Source organism: Brassica rapa, chromosome A09, assembly GCF_000309985.2.
Source record: "Brassica rapa cultivar Chiifu-401-42 chromosome A09, CAAS_Brap_v3.01, whole genome shotgun sequence".
NCBI classification, from domain to species: Eukaryota; Viridiplantae; Streptophyta; class Magnoliopsida; order Brassicales; family Brassicaceae; genus Brassica; species Brassica rapa.
This window is the reverse complement of record NC_024803.2, coordinates 6,431,265-6,455,660: the sequence shown is the minus strand read 5'-3', so window position 1 is coordinate 6,455,660 and position 24,396 is coordinate 6,431,265. Positions and strand designations below refer to the sequence as shown.

Genomic DNA, 24,396 nt, shown 5'->3' with positions numbered 1-24,396 from the left:
ACAATATTTATAAAACAAGCATTTATTTTCACTAAATCAATTCAATTCCCCAAGAGTAGTTCCAGTTCTTTTATTATATAAAGAATATAATTAATTCTTTACAAATAATACGAGAAAATACAAAATTCTAACTACATACCTTCAGCTTATCATGCTTAATAGTACTAAGTAATTAACTCTGATCAACTCTGATCATGCTGATCAAAGTAATGTTTAGTAAATAAAAAAACTATTTATTAAACAATCTTCTTTCTAAATATAAAATTTTATTCGAACTTTAATCCAAATGAACATATTCTGTCATCTACTCACTTTTGTATCACACTTTTTTCTTACATATACAAATTTTTTAGGTCATATATGTTAGTGATAGAAAATCTTATATAGTCACCAACTTTTTTTTTTTTTTGAAACACTGTTTTTTTGAAACACATAGTCACCAACTTTTCATTATACCATATTAATACTTGAATAACTGATTTTAGTGTGAGAAATCAAATTTTCAAGCTTAAAAGAATAATATTGAATAACTGGTTTTCTAAATTTTGCAAAGCTTCTATTTGGTCCCCATCTGTGTATATATAACTCAACACCTTCCACACTATTTTCTATATCTCCCCCACATACAAAACCTAAAATCTCTTTTGCTTAAGTTCTTTTCTTGGTAAAGTAAAAGTTCACTCTCTCTCTCTAGATCACTGTATTCTTCCGATCTATTCTTCATCTTGATCTTGAAATGGAGCAACCGCAACATCATCACCATCACCATCAACAAACCGACCAAGAGAGCGGTAACAACAATAAGTCCGGCTCTGGTGGTTACCCATGTCGCCAAACGAGCACAAGATGGACACCAACGACGGAGCAGATCAGAATCCTCAAAGATCTCTACTACAACAACGGAGTTCGGTCACCAACAGCCGACCAGATCCAGAAGATCTCTGCACGGCTGAGACAGTACGGAAAGATCGAGGGTAAGAACGTCTTTTACTGGTTCCAGAACCATAAGGCTCGCGAGCGACAGAAGAAGAGATTCAACGGCACAACCATGACCACACCAACAACTTCATCCCCCAACTCGGTTATGATGGCCAACGACCATTATCATCATAACCATCATCCTCTTCTTCAGCACCATCATCATGGTGTTACCATGCATAGGCCTGCTTCGGTCAATATTAAGCTTGACCAAGAAAATCATCTCCTTCATCAGAACATATCTTATCCCAACTTTCAGAACGGTGACTAATTTCTTTATCTATGTGTTATTTTTTTTTCTGACTTTGATGTCTTTTCAGTTTACACTACGTACTATGAATCATTTACACCACTAGCTATTATATGAATAAGCAAATAAAATGCAGGAACCTAAGAAGATTTACATGTTACATATATGTATAAATGAGTCATGATACATATGTATATGTAATTACGTATACATAAAGTTTATTACAAAATTCTTGAAATGTTATTTTTCAATGAATTTATTCAGTTGATTTTCCAAGTGTAGATAAATTTACACCCGAGCTATTACATGTAGATAGCAAAACAAAGAAGAATAAGAACCTAAACCAGCCGTAAAAAAAAACTAAACCAAAATAGATTTTCATGTATATATGATATATTTTGATAGATATCTGTATACTTTTGATAGATATATGTATATATAATGACGTATGTGTGAAGTTATGGATCTTGATTTGGGAAAACCAGATTTGATCTGGAGAACGGTTTCTTTGTTGTGTCATGGAAACTAGCTTCACGTGTTGCGATTGATAAAAATATTAGGGATCTGGGTTTTGTAGAAAATAGCCTATTTTATGTTTTTACAATTTCTCTACATATTAAGTAGACGGTGTGGAAACATATACATACATATTAATTTATTCTTACAAAACCGTATATATATGTTTGAAGGGAATTTAAATCATGCAAGTTCAGGCGCTGAATATGGTGCTCTTAATGCTTCTTCTAATGGCTACATGAGTAGCCATCTCTATGGATCTATGGTACGTCTGAAACTGTTTTAAGTCATTTAATTCAAAAATATCCTGCATATCTGAATATATAAATTCTATTTACATTTAGTGAAACTTGATTTTTTTGATGAAGGAACAAGATTATTCAGTGAGCTACAACAACGTAAGTGGAGGATGGACAAACATGGATCATAATCATCATTACTCAGCTCCAGCTTACAACTTCTTCGATAGACCAAAGCCTCTGTCTGGACTGGAAGATCATGAAGAAGAAGAATATGGTGGCGATGCTTATCTGGAACATAGTCGTACACTTTCCCTCTTCCCTATGCACGGTGAGGATAACATCAACGGCGGTGGTGGTGCCTTTTTGAAGTACGGACAATCGGACGGTCGTGATTATTATGGTAGAGGCTCTTGTGCTTCTCTCAAGTTATGTTTAAACTCCTACGCAGGCGTCTCACCGGATTAAACTCCCTTTCGCCATCTTTATCTCTCTCTCTTATGTTTCGCTGCTGACTAATGATGCAATAATCATCTAATAATGATATATCTCGTACGTAGTTTAGTTATTTGTAATTACTAATATCGCCTCCCCCGGTTAAGCTTTCATTGAGTGCGTTTTTCTCCTTTTCTTTTTAATGTAAGACGTTAAACTTTTATTACTATGAACCTGGAGTCTATTTCAATAGATATAAGTATTTACAAATAAGAACTTCAAAAAGATCCGGAGGCATGAAACAAACGGCAGATATGTATTTCAACGAGATCATGCATCACATGATTTTATTCATTATAGGCATATTTCGTTATGTTAAAATGGGCTAACCTAACATGGTTAATCTTAACTCTTAACCATGTATCAATTTTTTTAACCCTAACCCTGATTTTTGAGACACGGCAAAAATAGGACTAAACATAATTAGTCCATGAGCTGTACAGAGTTAAGTTTTAGCCTGTTGATTTTGCTTCACACCATTTTATATAATATTTTATGCATATTAAATTTTAAAATTTGTTTGATTATTCAAAACAGAGTTTTCCTCACAAAACCATTAAATGAAATTTTCACCCCAGAACTGCAACACTCTAGTTTTTGCCAAAACAACAAAAACCTAGTTTTTTTCACTAAAACTGTAAAATCGATTTTTTTTCGACAAAATGCAAAATATTGTTTTCTTTCCAAATCAAAATTTTATATTAAACCATAAAATCATTTTTTTACCAAAACTGTAAAATTGAATTTTTTTCTGTATAAACCACAAAATTACGTTATCAAATTTTTTACCAAAATCACAAAAAAAGTTTTTCCAACTAAAACGAATTTTTCTACCAAAACTGTAAAATTACTATATTTATCTAACTCACAAGTTAATATTGTTTATTTGTATTTTTGAAATATTATGAAATAAGTTAACCGTGGCTTAGCCCATTCATGTATAAACTATTAAGAGTAAAAGTATAGGTTAGTGCTAGAATAGGGTTGGGCTTAAATCCCATATATAACATCCTAGGCATATTACAATCTAATAATGCTTTGCTAAATCATGTAAACGACACCTGTTAGACTATCTCCAGCCTATTTTTATATATAGATCTTTAAATTAGAGGAAAAAATAGAAATGAAGTTTTTACTTCAATATATTCCATCTATAATAGAAGATTGTTACATTTGCTTCTATTATAGAAGAACACATTAGAACAAAAACTTATTTTTATTTTTTCTTCTATGTTAGAGATCTTTATTATAAATAGGAGCTGGAGTGCTTTTAGGGCTTGCTCTCTTAGCCAGATCCTTGTATCTTATAATCGTGATCAATGATCGTTTTTGTTATGTCGTATGAATTAAACCTTCACATTTAATCTGTTTCATCCCGTTTTTTCTTAGTTATGTCATATACCGGTTTATTTAGTGAAAGCAAAGTACATATATGAACTTGATTGTCTTCATTACTTTTATATTTATACTAAATAGGAAATGAAGGTAAATCATATATAAGAAAATTTGATGATATAAAGATTTATGATCCTTTGAAATTAAAATTGTGTAGTTGTGTCAGTTTTGTATTTAATCGTAACTATACATGTAGATGATTAGATGAAGCTTTTGGATCTCGTATGCCCTTGAATTGTTCGAAAATAATGTTGGTGAAGCATGCTTTTTTTCCCCTTATGTTTTTGTCCTTATCGTAAAAACGGAAAGTTAATGATGCTAATCAATGATTTGTCACCAAACTGTCTCATTTTAATTCAGTTTATAACTTCATCGAGTGTATGTATATACATGATCACTGTTTCACTTCAGTTATTTAATGGATTACTTTATTTTATTTTTTTGTCGAAATGTTAATTACTTTATTCTTAAAACATAGGGTTTCTTCGAGCTGCGTGAACTAAGATGACGCCAGTAAGAATAATGATTCTGATTAGTTACTTTTTGTCATAAAACTTGTTTAAAAATAGTATCAAATATCAATATCATATTCTTCGTAGAAACTAAAGAATCAAGATAGTTGTGTTGCTAAATTAGGAGAAGAACTTCACTTTCCTCACATTTTTGTTGTCTCCCTAACCCATGATTTAAATGGAGATTTAGCTATTTTTTAGCAGGATACTGTGTAGTTTTCCATTCTTTCCTACATTTTATCACACTGATGTATATATTGATGATGGAACTAATAAATTTTGTCTTAACTGTATTTATGGGCATCCAAACCGGACCATTAGTCAAAGACAATGGAGTAGAATGATAAATTTGCTCAGAATGGATTATTACCGAAGGTATCCAAGAGTGGTTTTAGGAGATTTCAACAACATTGTTTATGGGCACTTAGTTGACATTTATAGCCATATACTATCAGTTTTTCCTAAGTTTTTGAGATATAGTCTAAAAACAGATTACTTATCGCATAAACAAATTTATTAAAGTCAATAAAACGTTCAAGCGGGCTAAAACACCATTAAAACGAAAAAGACATAAATCATTACAAGGAAGTTAAACTGCTAATATCTTTGGTCAATCCTTTTCTCAGTAGCTGGTCAATATCTTGGTAATCGTTGTTTTCCTGAACTAGGTCTTTGACCATAGTCTTTTCTTGAAGATCCTTGGTTTGAGCCAACTTTAATCTGATTTGCTGATCAGTACTAGCACGAGTCTGAGTTGGAACCTCTACAATCATAGTACGTGATAAAGGAGATAAAGCGAATCACCATCTTCAAGATCATCAACCTCCATCTCCTCATATTCCGTATCATATTTGGCTTCATCTCGACTCAGTTGGTCCATCACCTCCTTCTAAACTCCAAGGCCCTTAGTAATCATCTTGTCAAGGCATTTTTTCGTACCTCGAGCCTAACTAAGAAGGATAATTTTTTTTGTGCACAACTTGTTGATTGGCCATGTACATGCGAAGCTTTCCGAAAACAAGCTACCAATTTTGATCTCATTTCGGCTTAAACGCATTGTTTTGCCAAAGCGACCTCCTTCTCCCGGGTTTTTCTCAGACGGGCTTGTTCAATATTCAGACTCGGTGCAAGTTCATCCTTTTTGGCAACCAACTTCACCACCGTCGCCGTAGAAGCCCCCAGGGCCTTTGGCTTTTCGTAGTTTGCAAGTTTCTTCGTTGCCGGCCTAAGCTTAGTAACACCTCAGTTCTTCTCGGTTACTTTCTTTACAGCTCTTTCAGAAAAATCCTAGATTGCTACTCCAATCGTATATGACTTCAAGCCGGGTTACTCGGAGTGCACTGGAAATCCCATCGCCGAAGCCATAGTGCTAAAACTGAGAATATACCACAATTCAAATGGATTTTTTTGAAGAATACCCATACCGGAGCATGAACAAGCTTCATCTCAGATAATTTAATTGAAGGATGCCAAATCATAGCTGCGAAAGAACAATCGGCTGAATGCTATAAACCCACGTCATTTGACGAGTAACTGTGCAAGGAATAAAAATCAAACACGACGGCTGAGAATGTTGCTTAACTGAAATGTTTCCATTCTTCCCCCATATATGATTTAGACCAGCGAAGATTTTTGCTGGAGATAGAGGTCAACCATGAAAAAGGGCACCAAATGATTTTTCCAAACTGTAGAAGAAACGAGAGTTATTGTGTCTAAAGCTTTGATAGACGGGATTCCATCGAGAGAGGCAAACGGTGAAGCCACTCTAACCAAACGTTGGAAGGCCGATTTCACCTTAGTAACCCAAGAATCCGATGGTTTCACAGTCTGCGCAACAACTACATGGACCACGCTGTCAAACCACGAATCTCTGCTCCTGGAGGAGAAACAAGAGGTTGTTGCCCGCCTCTGACCAAAAAACAGACAGATGAAAGGAAAAATTGGGACCTGACGAAGGGTGGAGGGAGAGCAGATCGGGACTAAATGATGACAATCCTATCCCATATTATTAGCTTAATTAGAAAATACGACATGCATAGCCCAAAGTTCGTATGACTTAATGATGCTAACAAAATCTGATAATAAAACATCTTTTATTTCTGATTTATAAGAGCTAAATCTTATCACCGTTTGTCATTGAAAACTTGGCTAGTAATGTCTACGGATATTCTATTCAAACGGGCTTGTGGTTGTTTTGGAGGAAACTCATACTCCGCCGGCTGAATGACATGATGGATCGAGGGTGAAGTGAGAAGTCTATGCTCAACCCTGTCTTCGGTCCCTTGATTTTGTGGTTTATGTCAAGTCTTTAGTTGGATTGTTTCTTAATTCAGTTTTTATCTAGTCTTTATTGATGTGTTTGTGATTATTTATTTGATTATTATTTCTATAAAAAAATTCTTGTTGGGTTAAAGTCTCTGGGGATAATTTGTATACCAATTTTCAATTTATGTGGTTGTTTTTTAACCGTTGGATTTTTATGATAACCTTTCGATTTAGGAGGACTTCATCTCTAAAACCTCATAACAAAACCCTTTCATCTTTTTTTTTTCTTAAACAAAAAAATAAAAAAGTATTGTGGGCTTTAGAAATAAACTGGGCTTAGCTTCCGGGCCCATTAAATAGAAATGGAAAACTAATAAATTGGTGAACACAACAAGCAGGCGATCTCATGAACTGTGTCTGAGTTCACAAAACTCATTACTCAAAAGAAGTCACAGAGAAGAGGAGAGAGTGAACGCTGCTCAGAGAATCATCATCTTCATCATCCTATCGAAGTCGTTGCTCCTCGCGCTCAGTAAATCTCCAGAATTGTCTCCAGTTCAGTAGCACCTTCTGTAAAAACCCTAGCTAACCCCAATTGCTTTTGACCTAGCCTGAACACTTCTTCCCCGGCGCGTTTTGAGATCGCCGGAGACGGCGGAGATCCTCCGCCGTGTAAATTATTTCCCTTAGGTCATCTCCTACTTTCGCCATGAGTCCAATTCAGAATTTCGAGCAACACTCCCGCCGTCTCGTGGATCCTGACCTACGTAAGCCTCCCTCTTAGATTCTCAAAAGATTCTCAAAAGATTCTCAAAAGATTCTCAAAAGATTCTGTTATTGTTTTGTTCCTCTTCTGATTCATTCTCTTTTGGGAAACGAATTGTTTTTTTTTTGTGTAGCCATCCAAACAAGGCTTGAGATGGTGGTGGAGGTGAGGGACAGCTTGGAGATAGCTCACACCGCTGAGTACTTGAACTTCTTGAAATGCTACTTCCCTGCCTTCTCAGTCATTCTCCTACAGATCACCAAGCCTCAGCTCGTTGATAACCCCGAGCACAAGCTACGGAACATCGTCGTTGAGATTCTTAACCGTCTCCCCCACAGCGAGGTCCTCCGTCCCTTTGTGCAAGACCTCTTGAAAGTCGCAATGCAGGTGCTCACGACGGATAACGAGGAGAACGGGTTGATATGCATTCGCATTATCTTCGACCTTCTTAGGAACTTTAGGCCCACGCTGGAGAACGAGGTTCAGCCGTTTTTGGACTTTGTCTGCAAGATCTATCAGGTTTTTAGGTTCACTGTTAGCCATTTCTTTGATAACGTTAAGATGGAGGAGGTGAAGCCTGTGGAGACGTCTGCTTCTTCGGATCAGTCACTTACCCCTGTTGCACCTGTTGGGAATGGGCAGCTTAACCCGAGCACGAGGTCGTTTAAGATAATCACTGAGAGTCCTCTTGTTGTTATGTTCCTTTTCCAGCTTTATAGCCGGCTTGTTCAGACCAATATTCCTCACTTGCTTCCCTTGATGGTTGCTGCTATATCCGTCCCTGGTCCTGAGAATGTACCTTCACATTTGAAGCCTCAGTTCATAGAGCTGAAGGGTGCACAGGTTAAGGTGAGACAGTGGCTCTGTGTCATGAAGGAAATTAAACCTCTCTGCCATGTTGAAATATGATTATATTTTACTTGTAAAGGGCTTTGGCATGGTTAGATTGACTTTCATTTTGGGGTTTTATTTGCAGACGGTTTCCTTTTTGACATATTTGTTAAAAAGTTGCGCTGAATATATCCGGCCGCATGAAGAAAGCATATGCAAAAGCATTGTAAATTTGCTTGTGACCTGTTCAGATTCTGCATCTATCAGAAAGGTGGAAAACCTTTTCTTCCTTATCTTCATTTTTTATTAAAAATTCTTATTGCACCAGCAATGGATTTCAGTTAATTTTAATTTTATTTTGGTTACATGATATGCAGGAACTTTTAGTCTCACTAAAGCATGTACTTGGGACGGATTTCAAGAGAGGTCTATTTCCTCTTATCGACACTCTTTTAGATGAGAGGTATGTGAGCTATGAAACATCTCTGAAATTTTTAAAGTTCTATATTTTTCAAGGAGGTGTTATGTTTGATAAGCACACTTTTGTCTCTCCATACAATCTGTGAAGCTGAATTTTTTTTTTCTTGTGTGTCAGGGTTTTAGTTGGATCTGGGCGAGCTTGTTTTGAGTCTTTAAGGCCTTTGGCTTACAGCCTACTCGCGGAAATCGTTCACCACGTTCGCGGAGATCTGTCTCTTTCTCAGGTTATTATCGACGAAGAGCTTTAAATTGTGTTTAACATTGACCTTGACATCCTCTGGATTCCACCATAAGAGGAATACGTCCTTACAATACGCAGTTATTGCTCTCTGTATATGGAAATTTATAGGAATGTAACATTTTGTCAGTTTTAGTAAGTGTGCTTTCCTTTACATTCCTCTGAATTTATACTATAATCAACGTTTCAGTTATCCCGGATTATCTACCTGTTTTCAAGAAACATGCACGACTCTACCCTCTCTCTTAGTATCCATACAACATGTGCCAGGCTGATGCTAAATCTGGTAAGTGTGCTCTCCCCATCGTGCTTGTCTTGTTTAATTTGATAAACTACTTTTGAACTATATGCATCATTTAATACTTAATACTTGTGTTGGGTTCAGGTAGAACCAATATTCGAGAAAGGTGTTGATCAGCAGTCAATGGATGAAGCACGGATTTTACTGGTAAACATTCACTTGAGAGCAAAATATAGAATTGGTCGGCTTCTCTACCCATTAACTCATGCAACATTGTATATAGGGACGTATCCTGGATGCCTTTGTTGGGAAATTCAGTACTTTCAAGCGAACTATTCCTCAGGTAATCCTACTCTTGAGCTAATTCTCTTCTCAAATATACAATTTCATTGAATTCTTTACAACTCATTCTTGCTTTGTGATACGTAGCTTTTGGAGGAGGGTGAGGTGGGAAAGGATCGGGTCACTTTGAGGGCTAAACTTGAACTTCCTGTTCAGGTAATTTGTGTTTATTTCTTAGATTCTTAGATTTCATACCACGCTTTTTGTCTCTTTACATAACATTATGCATTCTTATTAATAGGGTTGTATATTTTGTTTTAATCAACTCTTAGATTATCTAGTAGCTTTTGGTAATTGCTCGTCCACACTGGTTGCAGGCAGTTTTGAATTTGCAGGTTCCTGTCGAACATTCAAAAGAAGTGAATGATTGTAAAAATCTGATCAAGACACTGGTCATGGGTACTGATACTTGGAAAAATTTGTCTTCTTACTTTGATTATGATTCTGTACTTGAAGATCAATATGTTTTTTTCCCCTGACTTGTCTTCAGGAATGAAAACAATAATATGGAGTATAACACATGCTCATTTGCCTCGACCTCAGGTTTGTGTTCAGTTGTCTCTAGTATTCAGTGTTGTGTTTTTTTTGTCATGCAAGTATATTAATTTTAAGGTTTCTTATGCTTCCTAGGGGTTGAACCCTCAAGCTCTTGCTTCACAAGCATCTGCCCCTCAGGGTTTTAAAGGAATGAGAGAAGATGAGGTATTGCTTGTGAGATTGTTTGCTCTAGTCATTAATAGTGCATTGCTGCTAAACTTCTAATAATTTCTGCCTATACGCAGGTGTGGAAAGCCTCTGGTGTTTTAAAGAGTGGTGTCCACTGCTTAGCTCTCTTCAAAGAAAAGGATGAGGAGAAGGAAATGCTTAGTCTTTTCTCCCAGATTCTTGCTATTATGGAACCTCGAGATCTGATGGACATGTTCTCTTTATGCATGCCGGAGCTTTTTGAGTGCATGATTAACAATAATCAACTGGTTCAGATATTTGCAGCACTTCTGCAAGCTCCCAAAGTCTACAAGTCATTTGCGGATGTTTTGATTAATTTACTAGTAAGCAGTAAACTCGATGTCTTGAAGAATCCAGATTCAGATGCAACTAAACTAGTTTTGCATCTGTTTAGATGCATCTTTGGGGCTGTAACCAAAGCACCATTGGATTTTGAAAGAATATTACAGCACCACGTACCTGTTATTATGGAAGTCTGCATGAAGAATGCTACCGAGGTTGAAAAGCCTCTTGGTTATATGCAATTGCTCCGCACAGTGTTCAGAGGTCTCGCTGGGTGTAAATATGAGCTGCTTCTGAGAGATTTGATACCAATGCTGCTACCTTGTCTTAATATTCTGCTAACAATGCTCGAGGGCCCAGCTGGGGAAGACATGAAAGATCTTTTGCTAGAGCTTTGTTTGACGCTTCCTGCGCGCTTAAGCTCATTATTGCCATACCTTCCCCGTCTCATGAAGCCTCTTGTATTTTGCTTGAGGGGAAGCGATGAGCTTGTGAGCTTGGGGTTACGCACCCTTGAATTCTGGGTGGATAGTCTGAATCCTGATTTTCTGGAACCTAGCATGGCGAATGTGATGTCTGAAGTGATCTTAGCATTATGGTCCCATTTGAGGCCTGTGCCATATCCTTGGGGTGGAAAAGCGTTACAGATTCTTGGAAAGTTGGGTGGTCGCAACCGAAGATTTTTGAAAGAGCCACTTACACTTGAATGCAAAGATAATCCTGAGCATGGTCTCCGCGTAGTTCTTACATTTGAGCCATCCACGCCTTTTCTGGTGCCGTTAGATAAATTCATTAATCTTGCTGTAGGAGCGGTTATTCACAGGAACCAAGGCATAGACATCTACTACAGAAAGCAAGCTCTAAAGTTCCTTCGTGTATGCCTGTTGTCTCAGCTTAATTTGCCTGGCTGTGTCACTGATGTGGGCCAAACGCCCAGGCAATTATCAACTCTGTTGCGTTCCTCTGTTGATTCATCTTGGCACAGGAGTGAATCAGTGGAAGTGAAGGTTAGTTTTAATCTAAATCCGTCATAATTTGTCTCTTTTCTTATAATTCCTGGTCATTTGCTTACAATGCTGAAGAAGGATCCCTTTTATTAAATACGATGTCTTCTTGCTATCGCAGGCTGACTTAGGAGTAAAAACAAAGACCCAGTTAATGGCTGAGAAGTCAATCTTCAAGACACTGTTGATCACCATACTTGCTGCCAGTTCTGATCCGGATCTTAGAGACTCGGATGATGACTTTGTAGTAAACATTTGCCGCCATTTTGCGATTATCTTGCATATCGACTATACCTCCACAAATGCATCAACTAGCACTGGTTCACTTGGGGGTTCTGTGATTTCGGCGAGTTCAAGGACCAAGGGTAATCGATCATCTAACTTAAAGCAGTTAGATCCTTTGATATTTCTAGACGCCCTGGTCGATGTGCTTGCAGATGAAAATAGGCTCCACGCCAAAGCTGCTCTTAATGCGTTAAATGTCTTTTCTGAAACACTTTTGTTCCTTGCTCGTGTCAAACATGCTGATGTGCTGATGGCTAGGGGTGGTCACAATGCTTCCATGATTGTCTCCAGCCCTTCTACTAATCCAGTATATTCACCCCATCCAAGTGTGCGAATACCAGTGTTTGAACAACTTTTGCCCCGGCTTTTGCATGGCTGTTACGGGAGCACATGGCAAGCACAGATGGGAGGCGTTATGGGGTTAGGTGCATTGGTGGGGAAAGTGAATGTCGAAACATTATGTCATTTCCAAGTAAAGATTGTGCGTGGTCTGGTGTATGTTCTAAAGAGGCTTCCTGTTTATGCTAGCAAAGAGCAGGAAGAGACGAGTCAGGTTCTTATGCAGATTCTACGAGTGGTTAATAATGTTGACGAAGCAAACAGTGAGGCACGTAGAAAAAGCTTTCAAGATGTGGTAGAATATCTTGCTACAGAGCTGTTCAATCCTAACGCATCCATCCCTGTGAGGAAAAATGTGCAGAACTGCCTTGCACTTTTGGCCAGCCGAACTGGAAGTGAGGTAACCGAGTTGCTTGAGCCTTTATACCAAGTATTGCTGCAGCCACTTATAATGCGTCCACTCCGATCAAAGACAGTTGATCAACAGGTGCCGCACACTTCTATGTTTCCTTTTGTGCATCTCTTTCGGCATTGTCTTCCTCTTGGTCTTTATTAGCTTATTTTAATTTACCTTACAGGTTGGAACTGTTGCAGCTCTGAATTTTTGCTTGGCACTGAGGCCTCCTCTTCTTAAAGTGACTCCAGAGTTGGTTAATTTTCTGCAAGAAGCATTACAAATAGCTGAGGCTGATGAAACTGTCTGGACGGTGAAGTTGATGAATCCTAAAGTGCTTACATCATTGAATAGGCTTCGAACAGCTTGTATTGAGCTTCTGTGCACAACTATGGCATGGACTGATTTCCGAACGCAGGCTCACAATGAACTACGTGCCAAGATAATTTCCATGTTTTTCAAGTCGCTAACGTGTAGAGCACCAGAAATAGTGGCGGTTGCTAAGGAGGGTTTAAGACAGGTTCGTAGTTGTCTTTTATCTTAATTTGGCTTCTTGCAAAGCACATTGAATTTGTGTATGAGGAGCTTGCTCACCCGAGTTATTACCATATACAATTATTTGCTTTTTAAATAATCTATTTTCTGATGTAGGTTATTAATCAACAACGAATGCCCAAGGAGCTTCTTCAGAGTAGCCTCAGGCCGATACTAGTTAATTTGGCGCACACAAAGAATCTCAGTATGCCGTTACTGCAAGGTCTGGCACGCCTGCTTGAACTTCTCTCAAATTGGTTTAATGTGACATTAGGAGGAAAGTTGTTAGAGCACCTGAAGAAATGGTTGGAGCCGGAGAAACTTGCGCAGTCCCAGAAATCATGGAAAGCTGGAGAAGAGCCAAAAATAGCAGCTGGTAATTTATGTTTTGAAAATATATCAAGCGACTTCTGGTTGTATGATTATTCACCTGAACGCACCTCTTTTGTTTCCGTGGCAGCTATTATCGAGCTCTTTCACTTACTTCCACAAGCTGCCTCAAAATTTCTAGATGAACTTGTAACCTTAACGATTGACTTAGAAGCAGCTCTTCCTCCTGGGCAAGTGTACAGTGAGATTAATAGCCCATACCGTCTACCGCTTACCAAGTTCTTGAATCGATATGCGAGCCTCGCTGTTGATTATTTTCTTTCTAGATTAAGTGAACCAAAATATTTCCGAAGGTGAGGACTATATCTTATGATAAATTTCTTAGTTCACTGCATCTTGTTATAGGTTAAGCGTGCGCTTGGAGTACATTTATTACAAATATGCTAACGATAGCTGCGTATTTCTATTTTGAAAAACTCAGGTTTATGTATATAATCCGATCAGATGCGGGTCAACCGTTAAGAGAAGAACTAGCAAAGTCTCCACAGAAGATACTTTCATATGCCTTTCCTGAAATGTTGCCAAAACCTGATGCTACAATGAGCATGGAAGCTTCAACTCTTCCAGCTAAATCATGTGGAGATGAGAATCTTGTCTCTGTTAAATCAGAGAGTTCTAATACGGCACAGACAAAGGCTAATGTAGCATCGGATGCGTATTTTCAGGGTCTCTACCTCATCAAAACAATGGTGAAACTGATACCCAGCTGGCTGCAGAGTAACCGCAGTGTTTTCGATACCTTGGTTCTCATTTGGAAATCGCCTTCAAGGATATCTCGCTTGCAGAATGAGCAAGAGCTGAACTTAGTTCAGGTAGTTTATTATATCTTGTCTGCTTAGATCTGAATAATCTTCTTTTCGAGTTATGTAAGATATTTGAATAGTTGAAGTCGTTTGCATTCTCAATTTCACAGGTGAAAGAGAGCAAATGGCTTGTGAAGTGCTTCTTGAATTACCTACGGCATGAAAAATCTGAAGTGAATGTTCTCTTCGACATTCTCTCGATTTTCTTGTTTCATAGCCGCATTGACTACACCTTTCTGAAGGAATTCTACATTATTGAGGTATCTGAGAGTTTCAAGCTTACTATATTCTTTCTCTTTGCATTTAATTCACAAACATTTCAGCTCTAGTATAATAACTGGAATCTATTCAATCAGGTTGCAGAAGGGTATCCGCCCAACATAAAAAGGGCACTTCTTCTGCATTTTCTGGACCTTTTCCATTCCAAAGAACTCGGCCATGATCATTTAGTTCAGGCAATGCAAATGCTTATTCTTCCAATGCTTTCCCATGCTTTCCAAAACGGCCAAACATGGGAGGTCATTGACCCTGATATTGTCAAAACCATTGTGGAGAGGCTTCTTGATCCACCCGAAGAGGTTATTCATTTTCTTCCCTAAACAACTCACATTTGTGGGGAAGGCTTCTGTATAATAATCATGCTGGTTATTATTGCATCTGTACAGTTTTTTTTGGGTAGCCCTGTGCAGATGTTTTTCTTAAGTTTTAACCGCGCGTTCTGAATTATATTATTGTTTTATTGTTAATCTCCCCTTGATTGTTGTAGGTTTCGGCTGAATATGATGAACCTTTGAGGATCGAACTTTTGCAATTAGCAACTTTGCTTCTAAAATATCTTCAGAGTGACTTGGTTCATCATAGAAAAGAGCTCATTAAGTTTGGATGGAATCATCTCAAACGGGAAGATAGTGCCAGTAAACAGTGGGCATTTGTTAATGTTTGCCACTTCTTGGATGCTTACCAGGCTCCCGAGAAAATTATTCTTCAGGTAACGCATATATTTGCTGCGCCATTATTGTTTTTTTAAGAATGATATAAAAGAATCTCAGTGAACTTCAGATACCAGCCTATTTTCCGTTGGTAAAACTCCGTCGATTATGTCATAACTTCGTATATGACTGAGACTGTCAATTTTTTAGCTTAAGCTACATCTGAATGCATATTTGTCTTAATAATTCATGCATGTCTTCAAAATGCATGTTTTGTTAGATTTCATGATACTATGAAATGCATATGGGTATTTTTAATTTATGATACTCTTCCCTGAATCCGAGTAAACTGACAAGACCTACATGACAACTTTTTCGAAATTTTAACTGATACAAATGTAATTTGCCAATTTGATGTAGGTTTTCGTTGCGCTCCTTAGGACATGCCAGCCGGAGAATAAGATGCTTGTTAAGCAAGCGCTAGATATTCTAATGCCAGCGTTACCTAAAAGGCTACCTCTTGGGGATTCACGCATGCCAATTTGGATAAGATACACGAAAAAAATATTGGTGGAGGAAGGTCATTCAATTCCAAATTTGATCCACATATTCCTACTTGTTGTTCGGCACTCAGATCTCTTTTACAGCTGTAGAGCACAATTTGTCCCTCAGATGGTGAATTCTTTGAGTCGTCTAGGTTTGCCGTATAATACTACTGCAGAGAATAGGCGGCTGGCAATTGAACTTGCTGGATTGGTTGTCAGTTGGGAAAGGCAAAGACAGAATGAAATGAAAACGGTCACTGATACTGATGGAACCAGTCATGCCACTGATGAATTGCATATGTCATCTGGTGCTGATCCTAAGCGTTCAACAGATGGATCTGCAACATCAGAGGATCCAAGTAAACGAGTTAAAATTGAACCTGGTCTCCAATCAATTTGTGTCATGTCACCTGGTGGTGCATCATCAATCCCCAACGTAGAAACTCCTGGATCTGCTACTCAGCCTGATGAGGAATTCAAGCCAAATGCTGCCATGGAAGAAATGATCATTAATTTTCTCATAAGAGTAAGGCTTAATGCTCGTTCCTTCCACTGACTATATATTTACTTTGGCCATCTTTCCAATTCTCTCAACCATGTCACCTCATGTCTAAGAGGATACGTGCATAACTTTGCTCTAGTAAATTCATTTTATATATCGGGACATGAGTTGTAGTTATGTTTCTCTATATTGAAAATATTTCGCTTTCTTTAACAGGTAGCATTGGTAATTGAGCCGAAGGACAGGGAAACCAACACAATGTACAAACAGGCATTAGATCTGCTTTCGGAAGCTTTGGAGGTTTGGCCAAGTGCTAACGTCAAGTTCAACTATTTAGAAAAATTGCTGAGCAGCATGCCACCGTCCCAGTCAGATCCGTCAACAGCACTTGCTCAGGGATTAGATGTCATGAACAAAGTTCTGGAGAAGCAGCCGCATCTTTTCATTAGGAACAACATCAACCAGATTTCGCAGGTACGCTTGCTGCAGCTGGCTTTTATTCTAATATTCAAAACAGAAATGCTCTTTGCTTGCTGCTCACTGTTTGTTTCTTCACCAGATTCTTGAACCGTGTTTCAAACACAAGATGCTCGATGCTGGTAAATCTTTATGCTCTTTGTTGAAGATGGTCTTCACCGCATTCCCACTGGATGCAGCTAGTACACCTCCTGACATAAAGCTATTGTACCAGAAAGTGAATGAGCTGATAAACAAACATGTGAGTGCTGTTACTGCTCCACAAGCTTCAGGAGATGATACCTCTTTTGGTTCAATTAGCTTTGTACTTCTTGTCATTAAAACCTTGGCCAAGGTACATAAGAACTTTGTTGATTCATATGTGGTGGTGCGTATCCTTCAACGCCTTGCGCGAGACCTGGGATCAGCAGTGGGTTCCCATCCTAGACAAGTACGTTATTCTTTCTTAATATCTTGTTTTTGTGCTTAGAGATCATTAGTGCTTGCTTTCTGTTTTATGGAAATTTTAAATGGCAACTGAATCTCCTATGCATCTTTTTAGCTTTGCACCGATCACTTCAAATTTAGACCGGTGCCTCTTATTCTTCACCTTGCTTGTCCAATTTATTTGCTTTATGTATATATGTTAGTTGTTGGCTTTTTCAGATATCATTTCTATCCGTTTTACTAGCTCGTGTAATTTACTTCTATTTTCCGTCTGACTAATGGATAGTAACTGGAGAACCCAGTCATTCTCAATCATGGCTTACTCTGGGCCTTTTATTTTTCATTCCAGGGTCCGCGAGCAGATACAGATTCTGCAGTAACGTCTTCTCGTCAAAGTGCTGATGTTGGATCAGTCATATGTAATATAAAGTCGGTCCTGGAACTTATTGATGAAACGGTCATGCTTATACCAGATTGCAAAAGATCTGTTACTCAAATACTGAACACCTTGCTTTCTGAAAAGGGTACTGATGCTAGTGTGCTTCTCTGCATACTAGACATGCTAAAAAGGTGGGTTGAGGATGATTTCAGCAAAACAAGTGCATCTGGAATGTCTGGTTCTTTCCTTACCCAAAAGGATGTAGTTGCTTTTCTCAGTAAGCTTTCATATATTGACAAGCAACACTTCTCATCTGATGCTTTGGAAGAGTGGGATCAGAAGTATCTTCAGCTGCTATATGGACTTTGTGCTGATTCAACAAAGTATGTTTACGGCTTTTATAATCTATTCTTTCCTTACGTCATTGTTTTTTATGTGAGGGATAATGTCATCTTCATCTAATTATTGATTAGGTACCCTCTGGCCCTACGACAAGAGGTCTCTCTGAAAGTTGAAAGACATTTCATGCTGGGTTTACGGGCAAGGGATCCTGAGATGAGAAGGAAGTTCTTCTTGTTATATCACGAGTCTCTTGGGAAAAATTTGTTCTCACGGTTGCAGTACATTATTCAAATTCAGGATTGGGAAGCTTTAAGTGATGTTTTTTGGCTCAAACAGGGTCTTGATCTCCTTCTAGCTATATTAGTCGAGGACAAGCCAATTAGTCTGGCGCCAAATTCTGCCAGGGTGATACCGCTTTTGCCTTCTGAGAATTCGGGAATACAACACCAACCTCTGGCTACCTTAGAGGGTCCTGACGAAGTTACTTCAATGTTTGACAACATTGTTATGAAACATGCCCAATTTCTGAGCGCGGCAAGCAAACTTCAGGTGATTATGAATCATTTGAAACTCCCTTTGTGTTATTATGGTGCTTTCTTCTTTGTTCTGCTTAGTCTAAAATGTTTTACTTAATTATATAATTACCATGGTGATCTTATCCACCTGATCAGCTTGTGATAATCTGAAGAATACATTATTCATATCCTTAAGTTTTAAACCTTTTTGAATTACCACTGTAGGTGGCTGATGTTGTAATCCCTTTAAGGGAGCTGGCACACACGGATGCCAATGTTGCATATCATCTATGGGTTTTGGTGTTTCCAATTGTATGGGTAACCCTTCTCAAGGAAGAACAGGTAGCTTTGGCTAAGCCTATGATATCTCTCCTGTCAAAGGATTACCATAAGAAGCAGCAAGGACACCGGCCAAATGTTGTGCAAGCACTTCTAGAAGGGCTTCAGTTGAGCCACCCTCAACCTAGGATGCCTAGTGAGCTTATCAAATATATAGGAAAAACGTACAATGCATGGCATCTCGCATTGGCGCTGCTGGAGAGCCATGTGATGTTGTTCATGAATGATTCAAAATGTGCCGAGTCTCTTGCTGAGCTTTATCGTTTGTTAAACGAAGAAGATATGAGATTTGGGTTGTGGAAGAAGAGGTCCATCACTGCTGAAACAAGAGCTGGACTCTCATTAGTTCAGCATGGTTTTTGGCAGCATTCTCAGAGCCTCTTTTATCAGGCAATGGTTAAGGCAACCCAAGGCACTTATAATAACACGGTCCCTAAAGCTGAAATGTGCCTGTGGGAGGAGCAGTGGCTTCACTGTGCCGCACAGCTTGGTCAATGGGATGCCCTGGTAGACTTTGGAAAAAGCATTGAGAATTATGAAATCCTGCTTGATGGTCTCTGGAAACTACCAGATTGGGCATACTTGAAGGACAACGTGATACCAAAGGCGCAAGTGGAGGAGACTCCAAAGCTTCGCCTCGTTCAAGCTTATTTTGCCCTTCATGACAGAAACTCAAATGGTGTCGGAGATGCTGAGAACATAGTTGGGAAAGGCGTTGATCTTGCCTTGGAACAATGGTGGCAGTTGCCTGAAATGTCTGTTCATGCTAGAGTGCCATTACTACAGCAATTCCAGCAACTAGTTGAGGTTCAGGAGTCTGCAAGAATTCATGTTGACATCGCAAATGGGAACAAAGTTTCAGGAAACGCTGCTGTTGGTGCACTGGGAAATCGTTATGCAGATCTGAAGGATATTCTCGAGACTTGGAGGCTGAGGACTCCAAATGAATGGGACAATATGACAGTCTGGTATGATATGCTGCAGTGGAGGAATGAAATGTATAATGTTGTTATTGAGGCGTTTAAGGACTTTGCTGCTTCAAACTCTCCACTTCATCACCTTGGGTTCCGTGACAAAGCATGGAACGTCAATAAGCTTGCCAGGATAGCTCGGAAACAAGGGCTTTATGATGTTTGTGTGCAGATACTTGAAAAAATGTATGGACACTCGACAATGGAAGTTCAGGTACGTTTCTCCAAAGTCTTTAATCTTTCCAGAATTTTGGGCAGAGTTGAATTAGTAGATGAAAGACCTGCTTTTTTCTTGTTTGAGCTTCAAAGACAGTTATTAATAAAAATATCTTCCTGATCTTTTTTTCTGGGTGTGTGAGTGCAGGAAGCCTTTGTTAAAATTAGAGAGCAGGCAAAAGCCTATCTAGAAATGAAGGGAGAGCTTGCTAGTGGTCTTAATCTGATCAATAGCACAAATTTGGAGTATTTTCCAGATAAAATCAAAGCAGAGATCGTTCGTCTGAAGGGGGATTTTCATCTAAAATTAAATGACACTGAAGGTGCTAATATCGCATATTCTAATGCGATCACCCTGTTCAAGAATTTACCCAAAGGATGGATAAGCTGGGGAAATTATTGTGACATGGTATTTTCTTATGATTGTGTTGTGTTTATTTATTTTCTCTTAACATTCCTTTGATGTTTTGTATGCCTTGTACTTATATGATACTCTGTTTTGTAGGCCTACCAAGAAACACAAGATGAAATCTGGCTTGAATATGCTGTGAATTGCTTTCTTCAGGGTATAAAATTTGGAGTTTCCAATTCCAGAAGTCATATAGCTCGTGTTCTTTATCTTCTTAGCTTCGATACAGCGAATGAGCCTGTTGGCAGGGTGTTTGATAAACACTTAGAACAAGTTCCTCACTGGGTGTGGCTTTCTTGGATCCCACAACTGTTGCTTTCCCTACAAAGAACTGAAGCACCCCATTGCAAACTAGTCTTATTGAAAATTGCTACAGTCTTCCCACAGGTAATTTATAATTTACCTTTTAGCGTTTTATTACTAAATCGTGCATTTTGATTATTTATCTGGGGATTTTCTGTTTCAGGCTCTCTATTACTGGTTGCGCACATACTTACTCGAGCGACGTGATGCGGTAAATAAGTCTGAACTTGGGAGAATGGTTTTAGCTCAAAGAATGCAGCAAAACGCTTCTGGTGTAGCGGGTCATGGTGGAGGCAATTTACCATCGGAAACTCATCAAGGTGCTCAAATTAGTGGAGCCGGTGGAACCCATAACAGTGGTAACCCACATGGCCAAGAAAGTGAACGCTCCACAGCTGAAAATAATGCTCATCCCGGGAATGATCAATCTATGCACCAGAGCAACTCTACTAATAGTGAAAACACAGCGAGACAGAATGGTGCATCCCTAGCAATCTCTGCTGCAGGTGCTTTTGACGCTGCCAAGGATATCATGGAAGCTCTTAGGAGTAAACATAACAACTTAGCCAGTGAACTCGAGGTGATATGTTTTCTCTTTGTACATAATAGATAACTGATTTTGTGTCCTGCCTCTTTCGTTTGGATGAGTCTAAACAAGTAATCTTCGTTTTCAGGTTCTTCTCACGGAAATAGGTTCGAGATTTGTTACATTACCAGAAGAAAGATTACTGGCTGTTGTGAATGCTTTGTTGCATCGTTGTTACAAGTATCCAACTGCAACCACTGCTGAAGTTCCCCAACCGCTCAAAAAAGAACTGTCGGGTGTCTGCAGAGCTTGTTTCTCGGCAGATGCTGTGACCAAGCATGTCGAATTTGTGAAAGAGTACAAGCAGGAGTTTGAGAATCATCTTGATCCAGAAAGTACAAGTACATTCCCGGCCACACTTGCTGAGCTTACAAACCGACTGAAAAATTGGAAAAACATTCTTCAGAGCAATGTTGAAGACAGGTTTCCAGCTGTGTTGAGATTGGAGGATGAAAGCAGGGTATTGCGTGACTTCAATGTTGTTGACGTGGAGATACCAGGGCAGTACTTTTCTGATCAGGTAGAATTAAGTCTTTAATATTGAAGTAATCAGGCTACACTTCTTTTCGCTTGCATTTTACTTGTGAAACTAATCATGCGCTCAACTATCCAGGAAGTAGCACCTGATCATACAGTAAAGCTAGATAGGGTTGGAGCAGATGTGCCTATTGTTCGAAGGCATGGAAGCAGCTTCAGGCGGTTGACTCTTATTGGCTCAGATGGCTCTCAAAAGCATTTTATTGTCCAGACATCATTGACGCCTAACGCCCGAAGTGATGAACGCATTTTACAGCTTTTCCGTGTGATGAACCAAATGTTTGATAAGCATAAGGAATCAAGAAGACGACACATTGGAATTCACACTCCAATCATCATTCCTGTCTGGTCTCAGGTGATTTTTAATACCATAAATCAGATTTGATGAATATTGATGCGTGTGGTTCACTGCACAAGATTCCCTCAAATCTCTACCTCGTCTCTCTCTCTCTCTCAGCATGGTTTTTAAACAACATGTTTGGTTTCAGGTCCGAATGGTTGAGGATGATCTCATGTACAACACTTTCCTTGAGGTGTATGAGAACCACTGTGCACGGAATGACCGAGAGGCAGATCTTCCAATTAGCCACTTCAAGGAGCAACTCAATCAAGCTATATCAGGGCAAGTCTCAGCAGAGGCAATAGGAGATCTACGTTTGCAGGCTTACAGTGAGATCACAAAAACCTTGGTCAACGACAGTATATTCTCTCAGTACATGTACAAGACATTGATGAGCGGAAGCCACATGTGGGCTTTCAAGAAGCAGTTTGCAGTCCAGCTAGCTGTCTCTAGTTTCATGTCCTTCATGCTGCAAATTGGTGGGAGGTCCCCCAACAAGGTTTTGTTTGCAAAAAACACCGGGAAGATGTTCCAGACAGATTTTCACCCCGCCTACGACGCCAACGGGATGATCGAGTTTAATGAACCTGTGCCCTTCCGCCTCACGAGGAACATGCAAGCGTTCTTCTCTCAGTTTGGAGTCGAAGGTCTTCTCATGTCATCCATGTGTTCAGCAGCTCAAGCTGTTATCTCCTCCAAGGTAACCAAACATAGATACAAAAGGCTAATGGATGCAACAACAAGCCATTGATTGATCTTTAAACTCTATTCTTGTTTTTATTAAATTTCAGCAAAACGACCATCTTCGGTATCAACTGGCTATGTTCTTCCGTGATGAATTGCTGTCGTGGTTTGGAAGACGACCTCTTGGTATGCCGATTCCTCCCGCTGGAGGGATTGCTACATTGAACTCAGCCGAGTTGAAGGAGAAAGTTAACTCCAACGTGAACGATGTCATTGGCCGGATCAGAGGAATAGCCCCACAGTACTTTTCCGAAGAGGTACATACCTGATCAACCATCATTTATCATCATTGATTATATAAGATGAAAAATTCTTATTGATTTTTGTTTTGTAGGATGAGAACATTGTAGAGCCGCCACAGTCAGTGCAAAGGGGAGTGAACGAGCTGGTAGAGGCAGCCTTATCGCCTCGCAACTTATGTATGATGGATCCAACATGGCACCCTTGGTTCTAACATTTGAAAATACTTTAGAAACTGTGTTTTCTTTTTTTAATCTAAAGATGGAAGGTAACATTATTCATTAGGTTTGTAAATAAATGTATGACTGTATGTTATTTTATCACAACTTTTGGTTAATGTTTAGTTACATTTTATGTACTATATTTCTTCTTACACTCGAAAATGTCTCGAGTAGTGCCGACCCAAAAAATCCGTTTGATCGGTTCCTATCGCATATCCGAAATGCTAAAAAACAATGTATCTAAGTACTTTTAAATACTAACAAATATTTCTTACTTTGGGTTTTTATTTATTTATTAAATATACATGTAGATAGTGCTAATGGAAGTAGAAAGCTAGAGATGAGCTTTGATTTACTGCAAATTAATGGAAGAATTTCAAATTTACCCTAAAATGATATTAAGAATGTGGTACTTTAATCAATTTCGTCAATTTTATATAATGATGGCAAAATCAGTCTCCATGAGTTTTGTAGACTTTTGAGAACTGCAAGTATCATCCTGGTTATATCAAGAATCAAGAAAGTTATTTGATGTGCTGTTGTAACATATTTTCATAAGTTCTATAACCAGTAATCGGCAATGAAATTTAGGGGTATATGACGATTTATTAAAGATTTCAACAACATTTTTTTTTACAAATTTCGAAGTCTAAATGGTTTTTTTGGGATCTATGTCTGTAGCTTCTGAAAAATAATTTATGGGTTTGTGGCGAATGTTTCACTCAGCCTGCTAGTAACAAAGATATATATAACCAATTAGGACAATGTAATGATGAGTATATCTTCTGTGTATAACCTTTTCAAGCAGAGTGTTAAAATACAAGCTTGTCTACTAGTTTATGGCATGTACAGGCCGTTTAGAGCTTGAGCATAAATGCATAAACACACGCTTGAACGAACGTGCATTTGAAACCATTCTTTATGTATTCCGATTCGAATGAGAATGCATAATCACAAATTTGGTTTTAAGCTCTGACCAAGGAGTCTACCACCAAGGCTTGACCAACCATGACGCTATATATAGGCAGAGCCGGTATTGATCATCTGAAATATATTATCAAAGCATACAG

The 24,396-nt window shown here is 38.7% G+C and overlaps 2 protein-coding genes across 4 annotated transcripts; both read left to right on the top strand.

Moving 5' to 3' along the window:
- Nucleotides 1–6: 6 nt before the first annotated feature.
- On the top strand, nucleotides 7–7,112 carry LOC103837833 (protein WUSCHEL). The gene is made up of 3 exons (XM_009114214.3): nucleotides 7–1,241; nucleotides 1,918–2,009; nucleotides 2,113–7,112. The coding sequence occupies exons 1-3, from the start codon at nucleotides 737–739 to the stop codon at nucleotides 2,449–2,451; spliced, it is 936 nt and encodes a 311-aa protein (XP_009112462.1). The 5' UTR covers nucleotides 7–736; the 3' UTR covers nucleotides 2,452–7,112.
- Nucleotides 7,073–23,480, top strand: LOC103837832 (transformation/transcription domain-associated protein). Of its 3 annotated transcripts, none has more exons than XM_033278596.1 (35): nucleotides 7,073–7,417; nucleotides 7,550–8,265; nucleotides 8,393–8,518; nucleotides 8,625–8,710; nucleotides 8,843–8,951; nucleotides 9,156–9,251; nucleotides 9,351–9,413; nucleotides 9,490–9,549; nucleotides 9,636–9,704; nucleotides 9,866–9,947; nucleotides 10,039–10,091; nucleotides 10,179–10,250; nucleotides 10,331–11,563; nucleotides 11,682–12,671; nucleotides 12,763–13,098; nucleotides 13,230–13,488; nucleotides 13,573–13,795; nucleotides 13,924–14,314; nucleotides 14,386–14,565; nucleotides 14,662–14,883; nucleotides 15,072–15,293; nucleotides 15,655–16,305; nucleotides 16,498–16,755; nucleotides 16,841–17,188; nucleotides 17,534–17,946; nucleotides 18,037–18,454; nucleotides 18,646–19,944; nucleotides 20,095–20,355; nucleotides 20,452–20,742; nucleotides 20,822–21,238; nucleotides 21,333–21,764; nucleotides 21,858–22,136; nucleotides 22,270–22,821; nucleotides 22,913–23,122; nucleotides 23,200–23,478. In XM_033278596.1, exons 1-35 carry the CDS (start codon nucleotides 7,360–7,362, stop codon nucleotides 23,317–23,319), a joined length of 11,595 nt encoding a protein of 3,864 aa, XP_033134487.1. In that variant the 5' UTR covers nucleotides 7,073–7,359; the 3' UTR covers nucleotides 23,320–23,478. The 3 variants fall into 3 exon arrangements, with proteins under 3 accessions (XP_033134487.1, XP_033134489.1, XP_033134488.1); XM_033278598.1 differs by having other exon boundaries at nucleotides 7,360–7,417; nucleotides 14,416–14,565; nucleotides 23,200–23,480; XM_033278597.1 differs by having other exon boundaries at nucleotides 7,360–7,417; nucleotides 14,392–14,565; nucleotides 23,200–23,480.
- Nucleotides 23,481–24,396: the final 916 nt, after the last annotated feature.